Below are 16,709 nucleotides of genomic sequence, written 5' to 3'. Positions count from 1 at the left end.
CCTCTGATATAGCCTCCTACACCGTTACCTCCCACAGTTTTAGTTGCATTAGGTTTACATAAATTTTGAACATCAAGTCCAGAGACAAAAATGCCAATACACAAGAAAAGGGAACTGATTTAATCTGAAGAACACTAGCTCTTGCAGGATGTGCTTGATTTAAAGTCAAACCTAATATTAATACCCCCTTGTTATCCTGCTGTTGACTCTCTCCCTCGAAGAAAGGATCATAATACTGGAAATACCTCACTGTGGTCCTCATGATCCCTGGGCTTCCTTGGGGTCTGGGATGTGGGCAAGAATGGAGGTAGATGACTGCATCAGCTGGTCTCTTATAAATCTTTTTCAGATGAGCTCATGAGTCTACACGGCATTTAGTCCAGGACTGACACAAAATTAAGGACAGTTCCAAACAGGGCCACCTCAGCAAGAAGATATAAAAATCATTATATTTTGTTGTTGTTTTGGGCCACACCCAGCAATGCTCAGGGGTTGCTCCTGGCTGCACTAAAGAATTACTTCTGCTGGAGCTTAGAGGACCATATGGGATGCCAGGGACTGAACCTGGGTTGACCCTGTGCAAGGCAAATGCCCTATCCGCTGTACTATCGCTCCAGCCCTCTATGTGAATAATTCTTATAACCCTTATCCCAATTCTACCACATCCCTACATTTTCATTTCATCCCTGTGTTCTGCATCATTTCTTCCTCTCTGATCAAACTATTTCCAACCCAAGCCAACATCTTTTCACAGGTCTTTTAGAGAAGTGTTGGGTGGATTCGGAAATCCTGGTTGTATTCTGGATGTGCTGGGTTTCTCTCAGCAGGTTGATAGACAAAGGAAAGATCAAAACTTCTTATCAAGGGCTACAAATCCTGGAAAGGCAAGCTGAGCTTGTGACTGACATGGAACAGGAAAAAGTGTGCCAAATTAGCTTGTGTGCAGTGCCCTCTGCTGGTGCTTTGGTGTTTTAAAACTTCAGCAAGAGCCAAGGGACTCAGCCTCACTAGATTGCAGAGGACTGAGGACAGATGAGGACTCTTTTTCTTCTCCCTGAGCTACCATAATAACTTTTCATTCTTACTCAGCTTACCCACACATGCATATTGCTCCAAACTTGGAAAACACAGAAAACACTGGGAAGCACACACTCACAAAAGTACGCTTTAACAATGGAATAATGCCATTATCAGAAATAATCCTTCATGGGGGCAAATAGCTTTCCAAGGTCTTTCTAGGCATGTAAATTGAATAGCTATATAGATTGCATTTTATATATAGGTTGAGCATTTGTACCTCAACCGGGCTGCCTAAGAGTTTTGTGAGTGTGAGCAAGTTATCTGACCTCTTTGTATCTCAGTTTCCTGAGTTATAGTTTTATCTTGTAGTTATATAAGGTTGTGTGAATTTGAAACATGTAGTTACAGATGAATGCTTAGAACAGTAACCAACACTTAATAAGTGCTCAATAAAGATTCTTTTTGTGGCAAGTAGAATTCTTTAACCCCCCCCCCCCCCAAAGATGTCTTTTTCCTAATCCCTGGGACCTGAGAACAGGTTAGGTGATAGACTTTCTTCTAAGATCCCATTTCCTGAGTTATTTTTGGAGGGGAGCTCCCAAACAGTGCTTGGAGGCCACTCGTGGAAATATTTGTCTAATCAGGCCAGAGAGTTTAAAGCTCAGGCCCAGCTCCTAACTCCAGCATGGAAGGTCCCTGAGTGATCCTGAGCACCACCAGTCATGCTCTGTTGTTGAAAGGTACCTGGTTTGAGGGAATTTGTTGTGGTGGCAGTAAAAAACAACTATAGCTACTATTTTAAACACTTCTTGTCTACATTTGCCTAAGCAAAAATATTAGACACATTCCCACACCCAGCAAATATTTTCCACATCATTTAAAGTGCTCTCTTGGAATTCTTGATGAACTTTCTACTGTGGGTTAATTTCTTAGGTCCTGACGACTGTTAAGTAATGAATTTTTTAAATTTTTCTTTCTTTAGGTACTATGATTTACAATACTGTTAACAATGAATACTGGTTTCATGCACACATCATTCCAACACCATACCCACTACCAGAGTAGTTGCTTTTCCACTCAGGTCTCAAAGGCCCCTCCTGTTTAATTCTCCACCCCCCCCCCAAAAAAAATTCAGTTCTGCTGACCAGCTCTCCAATTTTGTTGTATTTGGCCCTAAGTTGCTATCTTATTGTGTTTTTTTAAATCCACATATGAAAAATTATTTTGTATCAATCACTTCCCTTCTGACTTCACTCAGCATGATATCCTACAGTTCAATCAATGATGCATAAAATTGCATGATTTTGCTCTTTCTTAGAGCTGCAGGGTATTCCTTTGTGTGTATATGTGTGTGTATATATATATATATATACATATATATATATCACAACTTTTTTTTTCTTTTTTGGTCACACCCAGCGATGCAGAGGAGTTACTCCTGGCTCATGCACTCAGGAATTACTCCTGGCGGTGCTCAGGGGACCATATGGGATACCGGGAATCAAACCCAGGTCGGTCGCATGCAAGGCAAATGCCCTACCCACTGTGCTATCGCTCCAGCCCCATATCACAACTTTTTAATTTATTCTTTAATACATAGTTGTGCATTTGGATTGTTTCCATACTTGGTTGTTGTACTAAGCACTGTGATGAACATAGGTGTACATATATACTTTCAAAACACTTTCAAAACACATGGCAAAAATCTGGTATTGCTAGGTCATATGGTAATGAAAAATTCATACTTTTTTTGAGAGATCTCTATAGAGGTTTCCATAGAGGTTGAAGCAGATGACACTCCCACCAACAGTAGATGAATGTTTCTTTCTCATCACATCCCCACCAACACTGGTTCGTATATGCCATTTTGATATATGCCATTCTCACTGGTGTGAGATGATATCTTATTGTTTAAATTTGTATTTCCCACGTGAGCACTTTTTCATATGCCTTTTGGCACCATCTGTATATTTTATTTGGGAACATGTTTATCTCCTCTCCCCATTTTTGGATGGAGTTGTTGAACTTTCATCATTGTTGAATTTTGTAGTTATTTTATAGATCTTGGATATCAACCCTTTATCTGATATATTATGTGCCAACATTTTCTTCCATTCAATGTAGAGTTTATTATAGTTTGAGTTTCATTTGCTGTGCAGAACTTTATAATCTGATGAAGTCCCAATTGTTTCTGATCTCATTGTTTTTGCCTCCGTGGTCATATCATTTAAAACACCTCTGAATTCAATTTCCAGGAGATTCTGGCTATACTTCAACGTATTTTATGGACTCTTGTATAATCTTAAGGTTTTTAATCCATGAAATGGATTGACAGAAGTCTCAACAAATAGTGTTGGGAAAACTGGATACTCCTGTGTAAAATACTGTGGCTCACATCACTCACAAAAGTAAATTCAAAGTGAATTCAAAAACTTTCGATCCTTTAAAAGAAGTTAGTGCCTTCATTCTTGTTTGTTTTGAGAAATCTTTTTATTTCTTCTTGGATTTCTTCTTTGATCCAGTTGTTACTTAAAAGTATGTTGTTCAGTTTCCAAATACTTTCTTTTATAGACTTTTTTTGGTGACTGATTTCTACTTTTGTGGCTTTGTAGTCTGAGAAGATACATGGTATGATTTCTATTTTTGTGATTTTGTGCATTTGGAAAGTGTCCCAGCATGTGACATATCTGAGCAGTGTCCCATTTGTACTGGAGATTAATGTGTATTCGATTTTGAGGGGGACAGGGGGTCTTGAATATGTCTATTATACCCAGTTCTTCCAGTTACTCTTTTAGGTCTTTTGCTTCTGCTTTGTCTGGTTAGTCTGCCCAACAATGAGTGGTGTATTGAATTCTCCCTCCACTACTGTACTGTAGTAAAGGACAAATCTTCCTTATGCATTTTGCACACATGTTGGATTATTTCCTGATGACATGATATGCAAAAGATATTGGTCTTGTTCAAGTTGTGTTAAATCAGAGACACATTTATCAGTCCCAGGGTCTTTGGAGAACTCTGATAGATGCTCTCTGTTAGGTAGTCTCTCTCAGCTATTCAGTGTGCAAGAGCGCTCTCAGAACTATGAGCAGAGATGTTTTATAAGGGTCCTCATCCATGCAAGGCTGCCAGAAGGAAAGGGAAATGAATTTGAGCTGCACATTGAGTAGACATTTGCCCTTGGGGCTCTCCTCCAGGTGTGGATGCAAGGAAAGCCCCACCCTTTGCTCTTAGCCCTTCAAGTTGGGACATGTCCCCATCTCTGCCCATCTTGCCTCACTCTTTCTCAAAGCCAGGTTTCCTTTGAGAGTTGACTCTTCTTTCCTTCACACAACAAGTTTTCCATGGCACCTCCAAAACTCTAAGTGACTTTTCTACTCTGTCAGTGGGGGGTTGCCCTTTCCTTCCCATGACCCTCAGGTGTCTCCAGCACCGGACTGTGACTTCCCAGAGGCCGAGGACAGTCTAGCATGTTCCAAGGAACCACTAAGCGTGCTTCTGTGTACACACTGTCGGCTTCCACAAGATAGTTTACCTTACACTTGGGTAACAATAATTTTAATTATCAACCCAATTATAATGAAGTCATCAATAGTCTCTCGTCACCCCTGTGTGCTGGAAACACACATTTCCTACACTACATCCTCTCCTCGCTGTAGTCTAGCCTCTCCACCGTGGTACTGTTCTCGGTTATGAAAACTACTAAATGTCACCCTATATCATTCAGTGACAAGGAGAGAAAGGAGGAGAGAGAGAAAAAGGAAGATGAGAAAAAGAAAAACTGTCCCAAACCCGAGGAGTAAGTACTGAGACAAGGTGCCTCCAGGGGCGGTTAGTGGTCATAGCAGGTGTGTCCCCAACCTGGGGATCAGCCCCGAGTCTCAGAGCCCCAAGAGAGGGCAGACTCAGACCTCAGAAAAGACACCCCTGCCAGGAGGTGAGCAGCTTCCAGAGACCTTGGAAGTGTTCACTTGTGCAGGGGCCCGTCCCAGCAGTGGGCACCTGGGCGGGACTTAGGGAGAAGGATACCTGCTGCCAGCAATCACTCAGGTGATCAAACATTTGCTCCCACCCATCTACGCGCCACCCCCCCCCCCCCACAATCACCCTATTGCTGGCCGGCCTAAGCGGCTGTCCACACAACGGAAAACAGCCTACTCACAAACCTAATCCAAGCCCAATGGTGCCAGGAATACGGAACTTTACAAAAGCCGGCGAAGTCGTTGATCTTGCACTGGCCGAGTCTAGACAAAGACAAAGGAGGCCAGAGTCTCCTCGGGGTGCAGGAACAGACCTGCTAGCGGGGCCTGCATGGAAACCAGAGGGGCCCTACAGACTGGGAAAAGTAGCATTTCAGGTGTGGCTCGTCAACGCGGATTCTCGGAGAGTAAAATCAGAACCTGCCCCGGTATTGGTGCCCACGGCCTGGCCCGGAAGAATTGTGGCCTTTGGGAACCCAGGGTGAGGGCTGGTAAGGAGCCTACAGTGTGGACAGGGGCACAGCGGGCCTGGTGCAGGGCGTCCCGGGGGCAAACTCCAGAGCCTAGCGCTGTGCTCATGAGAACCATCTCAGACCCGCCCCCAGCGTGAACTCAGGTTTCTGGGTCCTGGCTGGAAGGCAGGCGCTGAGTGGGCCTGCGAATCAGTGTTTCCACCAGCCCCCTCTGCTCTGAGCTGCATTATCACCATCCCTGATGTCCTGGAGGGCATGGTGATCCCACAGGGCCCTCAGGGGTGGGGGGGGGGATGGACAACAGCTTCTGTTTCCAGGCTTCCTGGGAAGCTGAACACCAGGGGTGGGGAACCTTCCCATTCTAACTTCCCATATAGGGGCCCCACCTGGGCATTCCCTGAGACAGGCAGGGAGCTGTCCTGGCCTAGGGGGTCTCTGAGCTAATCCAGGTCCCAAAGGCTCGGTTACTTTGAGGCCCCGTGTCGCATAGCTTTGGCTTTGTTGTGTTTCCAGGAAGGCTGCCGTGGTGCTGGATCCCTCTAGTGACTTGTACTACCGCTGGCTCACCATCCTGGCCCTGCCGGTCTTCTACAATTGGTGTCTGCTGGTGTGCAGGTAGGAGCGTCTACACAGAGGGGGCGGCAGCCAGGCCATACACCAGCTGAGCTGCTCCTCAAGGCTAGAGTGTGGGGCCCCTCTGGACAGCCACCGGCTGAGCCGGTGGCTCCTAACTTGGAGGTTCTGGCAGGTCTGCATGGTGGGGAAGGGCCTCAGCTCCCCGATGCCAACACTTTGGCTGCAGAAAGTAAACGCAGGGCCGAGTTCCTGCTCTTCTGAGGGCAAGTGGGGCTTGCTCTGGGGCATCCCCAAGCTGCCAACAGGACTGAAATTTGCTTTGAGAGGGTAGACGTGGGCTCTGGGAAGCGCCTAAGCAAACAAGTCCAGCTGCAGGGGCTGGCTGCGGGCTAAACAGAGGGAGGCTCTCCGGGGCGGGATGCCTGGGTGAGCAGCTGCTCATCAAATGAAGGATGGGGGGAGGGGGCTCTCCTCAACACCTGCTATTTGGGATGTGCCAGGCTCTGCCTCTGAGGGTGAGGGGAGCGGGAGGGGACTTCTCAGCAGAAGGCGGGGGTTGCATGTGCTTCTGTGAGCAAATGCAGTGGTCACTGAGCATCGCAGAGCAGGCACGTTTCTGGTCCTGGTGGGAAGCAGGGCTTGGGGAACATTCTGAGAAGTCTGCGGGGGCAGACAGGAGGTGCTGACTGTCCCCTAATGGGGTAGGGGGTGGAATTTCTGAGCAAGGTGTGCAGAGAGGAGGCAGGGGCCGAGGTCATGGCGTTTCTGAGGGAAGCTTGAGCTCTGGGGGTCCCTGTGTGGCCTTGGATGTGACTGCGGGGTGAGACACTGCCCTTCCCTGGGGAGGGGCTGGTGTGTTTGGGGAATTTTCCCAGGTATGCTGGGGGGAGCAGATGGGTAAATAAAGCACTTGTGGGGAGGAAGAAGGAAGCCTGCATGATTCAAAGCATGACCATGAACAAGGACACAGGTCAAGCATGTGGGAGGGACACTGGATCTGGCTGGGGACAGTCCCTAGAGACTGAAGGGTGACTGGGGAAATCTTTGGAATGTCCCTGGACCTGCCTGAAGGACAGGGTGACTAACTGGACAGACAGACGCCTTTGGAGTCCCGGAGCTTGTCTGCAGGGGGAGCAACTACCCTGCTCCTCAGCTGTGGTTTGGGCCACTCCAGACCCTCTTGGCATGGAGGGACCTACTGCCCTCCAAGTATCAGCTGGGGTTGGGGACCAGCAAGCCTGGGCCACCTCCTCCTCTTCTGAGGGAAAGTAATGGGTAGTGGGGTGGGGAGTTCAGGTAGTGGAGGAAAAGGCAATCTCAAGCCTCTTCCTCAAATGCCTGCAGGATGCTAGGAAGGCACCAGCTCTGAGTGAGGTCCGGGCTATTGCTGGGAGGAGAGTAGGAGGCTTGCCAAGACACAGGAGCCAGCCACTGCTCTTCTCAGAGAGAGCCAGGTTGGGATTCATACTAGAGAAACAGTGAGCAGGAAGATGAAGAAAGGGGGACATATGCTTTGGCATGCTCTGTTGTAATCTCAGCAAGTCTTACGGGTTTTAGACCACTTCCAGATTCCATCCTTCAAGGATCAAAAATGCTGCCACTCCAGAGGCCCCCTAGTTTCTGCAGGGCAGCAAGTTCCCCTTGCTTTGTGGTCACTACCAGGTTAACACTCTTGGGGAAACATCACAATGCCAAAGTTTCCTTGGCAAGAGTTGTAAGGACATAGGGCAGGTCCAGCTGCAGACTGTGGAGGGCACACAGAGCCCTGGGCCTGCCCACCCTGTCTGTGCCAATTCTGTCTCCTTTGCACTTGTGTAGGGCCTGCTTTGATGAGCTACAGTCTGAACACCTGGTGCTGTGGCTGGTCCTGGACTACATGGCAGACAGCCTCTACATCCTGGATGTGCTGGTGCGAGCCCGGACAGGTGAGTGTGCCTGGTCCAGTCACTTCCCTGCCACAGATCCCAGACTAGGCACCAGGAGAGGGTCAGGGGCCCGGAAATGTTGGGGGATTCTGTCCAGAACACTCAGGTGGATATTACCTACCTCTTATCTTGAAAGTCACACATGTCTGGTGTGTTCTTCCATGGTAGTGGGTGTCGGGGGTTATCTCAGCTCTTCCGACAGTGACTGCCTGGACAGGGCCTGAGCTGTGGTCACCATTGTGTCATGTGAACACCTATGAAGTGGGAAGGCCATACTTCCTATGACTGTACCCCCACAGGGAGGGGGAGCAGAGCTCAGTCAATTCTGAGGTTGGTCTTCAGAGCTAATCGGGAGATTCAGGGTTTATTACTCCATGGGTTTTAGAGACATTTTAGCCCCTGGAGAGTAAAATCCACAGCAGTCTTTGGTGGCTGCCTGGGCCTTCTTTTGCCTGACCTCAGGCTGCATATGAGGGCTACACTCCTACCCAGTCTGTGGCTCCACACTGTGCATCTTGGGCAAACCACTTTTTCATCTTCACAAAACATATAAGCTGGGAGATGCCCTGCTTGTCACTTCTGAAATTTTACAACTCTAAGTCTAAACCATCAGTAATCTAAAACAGATTACAGTAAAATCTTTCCATGTGGCTTCATGATGTACATGGCATTTCAAGCACATCTTATCTTCTCTTAGAATTGCTGCATGAGGCGAGAAGAGTAGTCATGATTGCACCCATTTCAGAGATTCAGAAACTGAGGCGCAGAGGTGCTGGTTGATTTGCCTAAAGACCACAGTCACAAACCAGCAGAACTAGTCTGTACCCAACTGCTTTCACCTCAGTGCACAGCATTATCCCTGAGAGAAACCCTGGTACCCAGCTCAAGCCTTTCCTGGGTCCCCACCAGTTCTAGCAGTCTGCTACTCCAAGGACATAAATTCTGCTGATTCAGGGGCTCTGATCGACCAGATTCAGAGAGAACTGAACGCACCTGGTATACACATGTCCCTGTACCACTCACCCTCACTCAGCCAGAGCCCTGCTTGAACATGGACACTGAAAGGACCCCTGGACCTAATTCCTACATGCTTGCTTCCCACACTGGTAGACAACCAGTCCCTGGACACCAGCAGAGAGTCCAAGATTTCTATTCAACTCCAATATTGTCCACAGGCATCAGACTCCAGCAGCCAAGAGCTCAGTCTCAGCTAAGAGCTCAGATCCCATGTGTTTGGACAAAAAGTTGCCCTTTGGAGGCTACCCTAACACCAGCCTTAACCTCAGTTGATTTGCCAGAGTAGCTCACAGAACTTGGGAAAACCATTTACTTACTGGATCACTGACTTCCCTCACGGAAGAAAAATAAATGAATCTATTGCTAGAGGAGTAGAAGCCAAGAGTGAGGTCCCCAGCCTCAGGTCAGCAGGAAGCTCTGAATCTTGTGGGTGGGTGTGGAGCTTCCATTACTTAGGTATGACTGCTAAAACCACTGGCCATTGGCAGCCAATGCCAGTCTCCAGTCTCTCCCTCTACCAAAAGTCAAAGGTGAGACTAGAAATTCCAACTGTCCAATCGCAGGACTGGTTCTTCCTGTCCCATCCTTAGGTACTTTTGTGAGTCCCCTATTTCATATAACAAAACATACCTTTTCCTCTCTCAACACTCACAAAAGGACAAGTGGGGCTGGAAGCTCTAAATCAGACAGCACAGAACCAGGTATAGTTCCTGAATATCACTGGGTGTGGTGCCAAAACAAAACAAAAAGCTTAATCCTCATTTCTTGATCATTTGACATCCCATTACTCATAGATTTGCTTGAGCAGGTGCCAGTAACGTCTCCATTCATCCCTGTCACGGGCTAGTGTACTCCAATGGCATCTGCTCGATCTAGGAACAAGAACAGCCTCAAACCAATCATTCAGGATCTTGACAAAGAAGTCTAACCATCTCATAGGTGGGCGGCCATGCAATCGTTCGACGTCCCATGGAATCCAGTCGGTAATGGTTCTAGTCCAGTGGTCATCTCCAAATCTCATTACGTATCCAGCCCATCTGATTTTCGATGCCTTGGCAAATGAGACAGCATCCCTGATTCTTGACCATTGATGGAGGTCGGAACTCCGGATTCTTTCTCTCATTTGAGTGAAGCATGATACTCCAAGCATAACTCATTCGATTCCTCTTTGGGAGACACGAATAGCGTTCTCATCCTGTTTGCGTAGGGCCCAGGTCTCTGAGGCATATGTTAATGCAGGAAGAACAGTGGAATTGAAGAGATGTGCCCAGAGCTGGAGGTTCTTCATCCTCTTAGCTATTTCGTTGATGCTCTTGAAGGTGTTCGAAGCCGCTCTCTTCCTCCTGTGCAACTCAGGTGCCAGTCATTCGTCATGTTGACTTCTAGACCAAGGTACACATAAATGTTGCATTCAGAGATGTTCATCCCGTTGAGAGTGAATGGAACATCAGGAATGAGACCGTTTCTCATAAACATTGTCTTCATGAGATTCAGCTGTAGTCAGACTTTTCGACAATCATGGTCGAAGTCGGCCAGCATTTGTGCCACTTGACTGATGCTTGGTGTTATTAGAACAATATCATCAGCAAAGCGAAGGTGGTGTAGCTGCCGACCTTCTATCTTCACTCCCATTCCTTCCCATTCCAGTTGTTGCATGACGTTCTCGAGGGTGGCACTGAAGAGTTTCAGTGAAATGGTATCACTGTGCTGAACCCCTCTCTTGATGTCAATGATCACCTCCCTGTAGAATGGTGAGATCCTGGTAGTGAATCTGCAATACAGCTCATGGAGGATCCTGATGTATTGAGTTTGAATACCCTGATTGGCTAGGGCTTCGATGACCACTTCTGTCTCAACATAATCAAAGGCTTTCTTTAAATCAATGAACATTAAACAGAGCGGCATCTTGAACTCCCGACAAACCTCAATGAGCTTGGTTATCATGTGGATATGGTCGATTGCACTGACTCCTTTTCAGAAATCAGCTTGCTTGCATGGTTGTCCTTCATCTAGTGTTCTGCCAATCCTATTTAGGATGACTCAAGTGAACAGCTTGTAGATGACAGACAATAGGCAGATCAGGCGATAGTTGCCAATGTCATGGATGTCTCCCTTCTTGTACAGTAGTATGGTCCTGCTGGTTTTCCATTGGGACAGAATCTTGCATTTAGACAGGTAGCGTGTGAAGAGCCAACCCAGTGTATTGATGAGTACTGATGGCAGGTTCTTCAGGTGTTTGGGTCTGACCTTGTCTGGGCCGGGTACTGTTCGATTCTTTACTGATGAAATGGCGTGTCAGATTTCAGAAGGGAGAATGTTGGGAATGACATATCCATCCTGCAGAATTTGGTATGTCAGCAAGTGGACATGGCTATCAAAGAGATTTGTGTAGAAGTCATGGATAATCTTCTCCACTGCTGTTCTGGAAGATGTGATAGATCCATCAGGACATCGGAGGGCAGTCATCTTGGTCTGGTAGTTGGCAAAAGACAGGCGGGCATTGCAAATGCTTTTCCCAGCTTCTGCCACATCTGCCAGCACTGCTGCTCTTCTCTCTTTGAGGTCTTCCTTTATCGCTTCTCTGCACTGCTTTGCGAGCTTGGACGTTCGCTTGCAGTTGCCTGAGGCTTGCACCAAGCTACGTTGGGAAATAAGCTCGAGAGTTTTCAAACATAGGTGTCTTTTTGTGGCTATCTCTCTCTTGAGTTCTTTGCACAATCATGGAGGTGCTGAATCAGTCGATCATACTCCTCGTCAATGTTGTCAATGACGGCATCTTCCCATGTTGCCACAATAGTGCCAAAAAGTTCCCGGTTGGTATTCGTTCTGGGAATTCTCTTCTTAAACTTTGCAGTCCTTTCTCCCCATTCCGTGAAGTAGAATATTGCATGAAGGAGATGGTGGTCCGATCCTGTTTGGAATTTTGGGACAATAGCGACACTGGTCAGGCAAGATCATCGATTGAATATGATGTGATCAATTTCGTTGTGGATCCATCCACCGGGAGACTCCCATGTCCAATGTTTAGATTCAGCCTTCTGGAATTGTGTATTACCATGGATGGTCTTGGTCGACATGATGAACTCAGACAGTCTTTCACCCTGTTCGTTCCATTCTAGGCCATGGGTCCTGATGTGGAGTTCTTTGGCTAATCTTCTTGGTCCTACCTTGGCAATAAAATCACTGACAATGATCTTGTAGAAGGTGTGGTCTTCTTTATAGAACTTCTCCAGATCCTTGTAGAACTTCTCAATTCCTCCTTCATCATAATTGGATGTTAGTGCGTAGACAAGGAAGATAGAAACTGCCGGCAGTGAGCCACATCTATTCATGTGTAATCATCTGATTTGGGTTGTTAGGCTTTCAAATGAATCAATGTTTATGGCCAAGTTTGTGTTGACAAGGACACCAACACCACTGATGCCTCTTTTGTCACATGTTCCGAGGAACAGTTCTTCTCCAATGTCAAAAACAACGTGATGTGATTGATGCCTTCTTGTCTCGGTCAGACCAATGATGTTGTACTTGATCTTTTGCACTTGCAACATCAGGTCCTTGATGATGCATCAGATGCCAGCGTACATGCATTGAAAGTACAGACACTAATTTTTGTCCTTCTTTGTTTTGGTAGCCTAGTTCGGCCTTGAGATTTTATCAGCCTCTCCTTCCTCATCCTTCTTAACGCTGCCATATTGGTGGCTCTTTCAGGGTAAGGGGAATGAGACCCATTGTATCTACTGGTTTGGGCATATCAAATACACTGCGGATATCTTGCCAGGCTCTGCTGTGTGGATGGAACATGCTTGGTAGCTTGCCAGGCTCTCCGAGGGGGATAGAGGCTTTTAGGGCAACCTCTAATCATTCTTGCAGTGTTCTCATGGTTCAAACCATATTTGAACCCCATCAAATATGGCGCAGTAATCAAATATGGTGCGGTAATCTTGTATTGGCTGGAGTGATAGCACAGCGGTAGGGCGTTTTCTTTGCATGCAGCCAGCTGGGCCGAGCTTGGTTCGATTCCTCTGCCCCTCTTGGAGAGCCCGGCAAACTACTGAAAGTATCTTGCCACACAGCAAAGCCTGGAAAGCTACCCGTGACGTATTCGATATGCCAGACACAGTAACAACAAGTCTCATGATGAGACGTTACTGGGCCCGCTCGAGCAAATCGATGAACAATAGGAGGACAGTGCTACAGTGCTAGACCTGTATTTTTAATTTAACAATGTATATTGGCACACAACCAAAAATAAAAATATCAGAGTTCATTTTCTGCAGTGTGTGTCTTAAAATTCTATCTCAGACACCCCAGCACCATGCCATGATCTTCCCTAAGCACTGTCTGAGGTAACCCAAAATTCAAGATCAATAGATAAAATAGTTCCTATAGAATGCATATAACTATATCTTGTGGTATCACTAATGAAATACCTTTCTGTGGGCCATCATTGAAGAATTCTTATTTCTTTCCATTCTTTCCAGGCTTCCTGGAGCAGGGCTTGATGGTCAAGGATACAAAGAGGCTGTGGCAGCATTACACCAAGACCCTGCATTTCAAGCTAGATGTGCTGTCCCTGGTCCCCACGGACCTGGCTTATTTAAAGCTGGGAGTGAACTTCCCAGAACTAAGGTTCAACCGTCTACTGAGATTCCCCCGGCTCTTTGAATTCTTTGATAGGACAGAAACAAGGACCAACTACCCCAATATGTTCAGGATTGGGAACCTGGTGTTGTACATTCTCATCATCATCCACTGGAATGCCTGCATCTACTTTGCCATTTCCAAGTCCATTGGTTTTGGGACAGATTCCTGGGTTTATCCAAATGTCTCAATCCCAGAGTATGGGCGCCTCTCCAGGAAGTATATTTACAGTCTCTACTGGTCCACCTTGACCCTGACCACCATTGGGGAGACTCCACCCCCTGTGAAAGATGAGGAGTATCTCTTCGTCGTCATTGACTTCCTGGTGGGTGTTCTTATCTTTGCCACCATCGTGGGCAATGTGGGCTCCATGATCTCCAACATGAATGCTTCCCGGGCTGAGTTCCAGGCCAAGATTGACTCCATCAAACAGTATATGCAGTTCCGCAAGGTGACAAAGGACTTGGAGACAAGGGTCATCCGCTGGTTTGACTACCTATGGGCCAACAGGAAGACAGTAGATGAGAAGGAGGTGCTCAAAAACCTTCCAGACAAGCTGAAGGCTGAGATCGCCATCAACGTTCACCTGGACACACTGAGGAAGGTACGGATCTTCCAGGACTGTGAGGCAGGGCTGCTGGTGGAGCTGGTGCTGAAGCTGCGACCCGCTGTGTTCAGTCCTGGGGATTACATCTGCAAGAAGGGGGACATTGGACGGGAAATGTACATCATCAAGGAGGGCAAGTTGGCTGTGGTGGCTGACGATGGCATCACTCAGTTTGTGGTGCTCAGTGATGGGAGCTACTTTGGGGAGATTAGCATCTTAAACATCAAAGGGAGCAAGTCAGGGAACCGCAGGACAGCCAACATCAGGAGCATTGGCTACTCAGACCTGTTCTGCCTCTCCAAGGATGACCTGATGGAAGCTCTCACTGAGTACCCTGAAGCCAAGAAGGCCCTGGAGGAGAAAGGACGGCAGATCCTGATGAAGGACAATCTTATCGATGAGGAACTGGCCAGAGCTGGGGAGGATTCCCAGAACATCGAGGAGAAAGTGGAGCATCTGGAATCCTCCCTAGACATCCTGCAGACCAGGTTTGCACGGCTCCTGGCCGAATACAATGCCTCGCAGATGAAACTGAAGCAACGTCTCAGCCATCTGGAAAGCCAAGTGAAGACAGGTGGGAGGGAGCTCCAGTCCAATGGGGAGGCGCCTGCTGCAGAAACAGAGAGCGCAAAACAATGAGAAGGTACATCTGTTTCACCAGGCAAGGTCAGCCTGCACAATCCCATGTGCTGTAGCCAAATAGCGTGAGACTTGGCCAGGCTTCCAGCTCTCCTTACCTTTTGCAAGATGTGTGGCCTATGGAGAAATGGTTTCCTCTTTTAGAAATCAGGACTCAATATCACTCCCAGTTAAGTGACAAGTTATGTGGGGCCTGTGTGAAAGTGTGGATGCAGCCAGGCATGGTTAAATTAGGTGCTCCCCCAAGTATATGCAAGTATAGGCACAGAACACTTTTAGGCATGAGGAACTTTTAATTTTGGATTTTATTTTCTCACAGGAGGGCAATTTAGCACCATCCCCCTTCCCCCCTCCACACCTCATCCAACACCTACTGATAAAGGAAATATAACAGAAGTTGAAAATATGACCTGGTAATTCAAATTCAGCCTTACATGACAGATTCTGGGAAGAGTTCTGATTCTGGTATCTCTTCATATGTTTTTCTGAGCCTGAGCCCCCATGGCCTTTGGAAACTCTTTGGAGTCATTTCAAGATCTGTGGGTCAAATCCAGACTCCCTGGTGTCCTGCTGCCATGAGGCAGGCCTCTGCCCTCACGGGAAGGACTTGGTGGGCCTTCTATGTCTAAGTCTTAAGTAGTCCCTCTCAATGTGGGTGGAGAAAGAGAGCTTGTCCAGGGAAACCTTTGCAAGCTGGATGTTTGGATGAGGTCCTAAGCCAAGCAAAGCTCACCGATATTTGTAAAAAGTGAGACCCTTAGGCCCTAACTTTTTGTGAATAACCTCTTCACCCCAGAAGTGAAGGTACCTTCACTGTCTCTTGCAGTGGCCCCTTGTATCTAGAGATCTTAGCTAGTCATTAAAGTATGCCGAGGGTACAACCTAGATTTCCCCCTAATCTAGTAAATAAAACTTCATTAATATTTACAAAGTGTTTATATATTCACTTTCCTTGGCTGTGAGAGGTGACCAGGGTGATCCAGTCTTTGCTACACTGTATTATAAATCACCCAAAGAGAAGTCACTCTCCAAGGTAGAGATTTTCCTCCTCAGTTTTCCTTCCTTCCCTCTTCTTTCTTCTCCATCCTCCCCCCATGTCTGTCCTCCTCCCCCTCTTTCTTCTTCTGTCTCCTTCTCTGACAAAATGCCCCCCTGGGTGTTGCCAGTTTGGGCATGTCTGCGACCTCATGTTAAAGTCCTTTAGTTATGTGACTGGGCCCTAATGTAGTTGATACAACAGGTGCTGCATTTTTGTCTAAGGGTGTTGGATTTATATGGGTTCTTTCTGTTTATTATGAATCACTTCACCATTTTAACTTTTTAATATTAATTTAAAGTGTGTATTCAAGGAAAAAAATAGTCTAAACTCAAGGAAAAATAGTCTAAACTTATAACAATAGCAAAATATTAACTAGCAATGTATTCTCAGAATGTACATATTTTAAAAGCCTTAACTATTATGCCTACATTCATATTTGCACAGGAAAAATAAAGACATGGGTTAAAAACTATCAAGTGACTCCAGGTTCAGATTTTTTTAATTTTGTTTTGTTTTGTTTTGGCTACACCCGTCATGCTCAGAAGTTACTCCTGACTGCACTCAGGAATCACTCTTGACAGACTCCCGGGACCAAATGGGATGACAGGAATCAAATTCAGGTCATCCACATGCAAGGCAAACACCCTACCTGTTGTACATCACTCTAGCCCCTGCTTCAGATTTTGTTATAAGGAAAGAGTCAGTCAGACTGTCTGTTTCTAGAGCCACAAGTCTGGTTTTCCTAGAGGAATAGAGGCTTTTCCACAGTCCAGGGGAGGAGATGTACCTGGCTAA

General features: G+C 46.7%; 1 protein-coding gene across 1 annotated transcript in view; it reads left to right on the top strand.

Annotated features, from left to right (window-relative positions):
• The window catches only part of CNGA3 (cyclic nucleotide gated channel subunit alpha 3), a 29,895-nt gene extending 14,733 nt beyond the window's left edge, over positions 1–15,162 (top strand). The window contains exons 5-8 of the mRNA XM_056127969.1: positions 4,745–4,816; positions 5,984–6,085; positions 7,865–7,971; positions 13,470–15,162. Coding sequence (XP_055983944.1) covers positions 4,745–4,816; positions 5,984–6,085; positions 7,865–7,971; positions 13,470–14,875 — 1,687 coding nt within the window. The 3' untranslated portion in view covers positions 14,876–15,162. The remainder of the gene's footprint in view (positions 1–4,744; positions 4,817–5,983; positions 6,086–7,864; positions 7,972–13,469) is intronic.
• Positions 15,163–16,709: the final 1,547 nt, after the last annotated feature.

The sequence above is a fragment of the Sorex fumeus genome, unplaced genomic scaffold, assembly GCF_029834395.1.
Source record: "Sorex fumeus unplaced genomic scaffold, SorFum_2.1 ptg000006l, whole genome shotgun sequence".
NCBI lineage: Eukaryota > Metazoa > Chordata > Mammalia > Eulipotyphla > Soricidae > Sorex > Sorex fumeus.
This window is presented reverse-complemented; position numbering and strand designations above follow the sequence as displayed.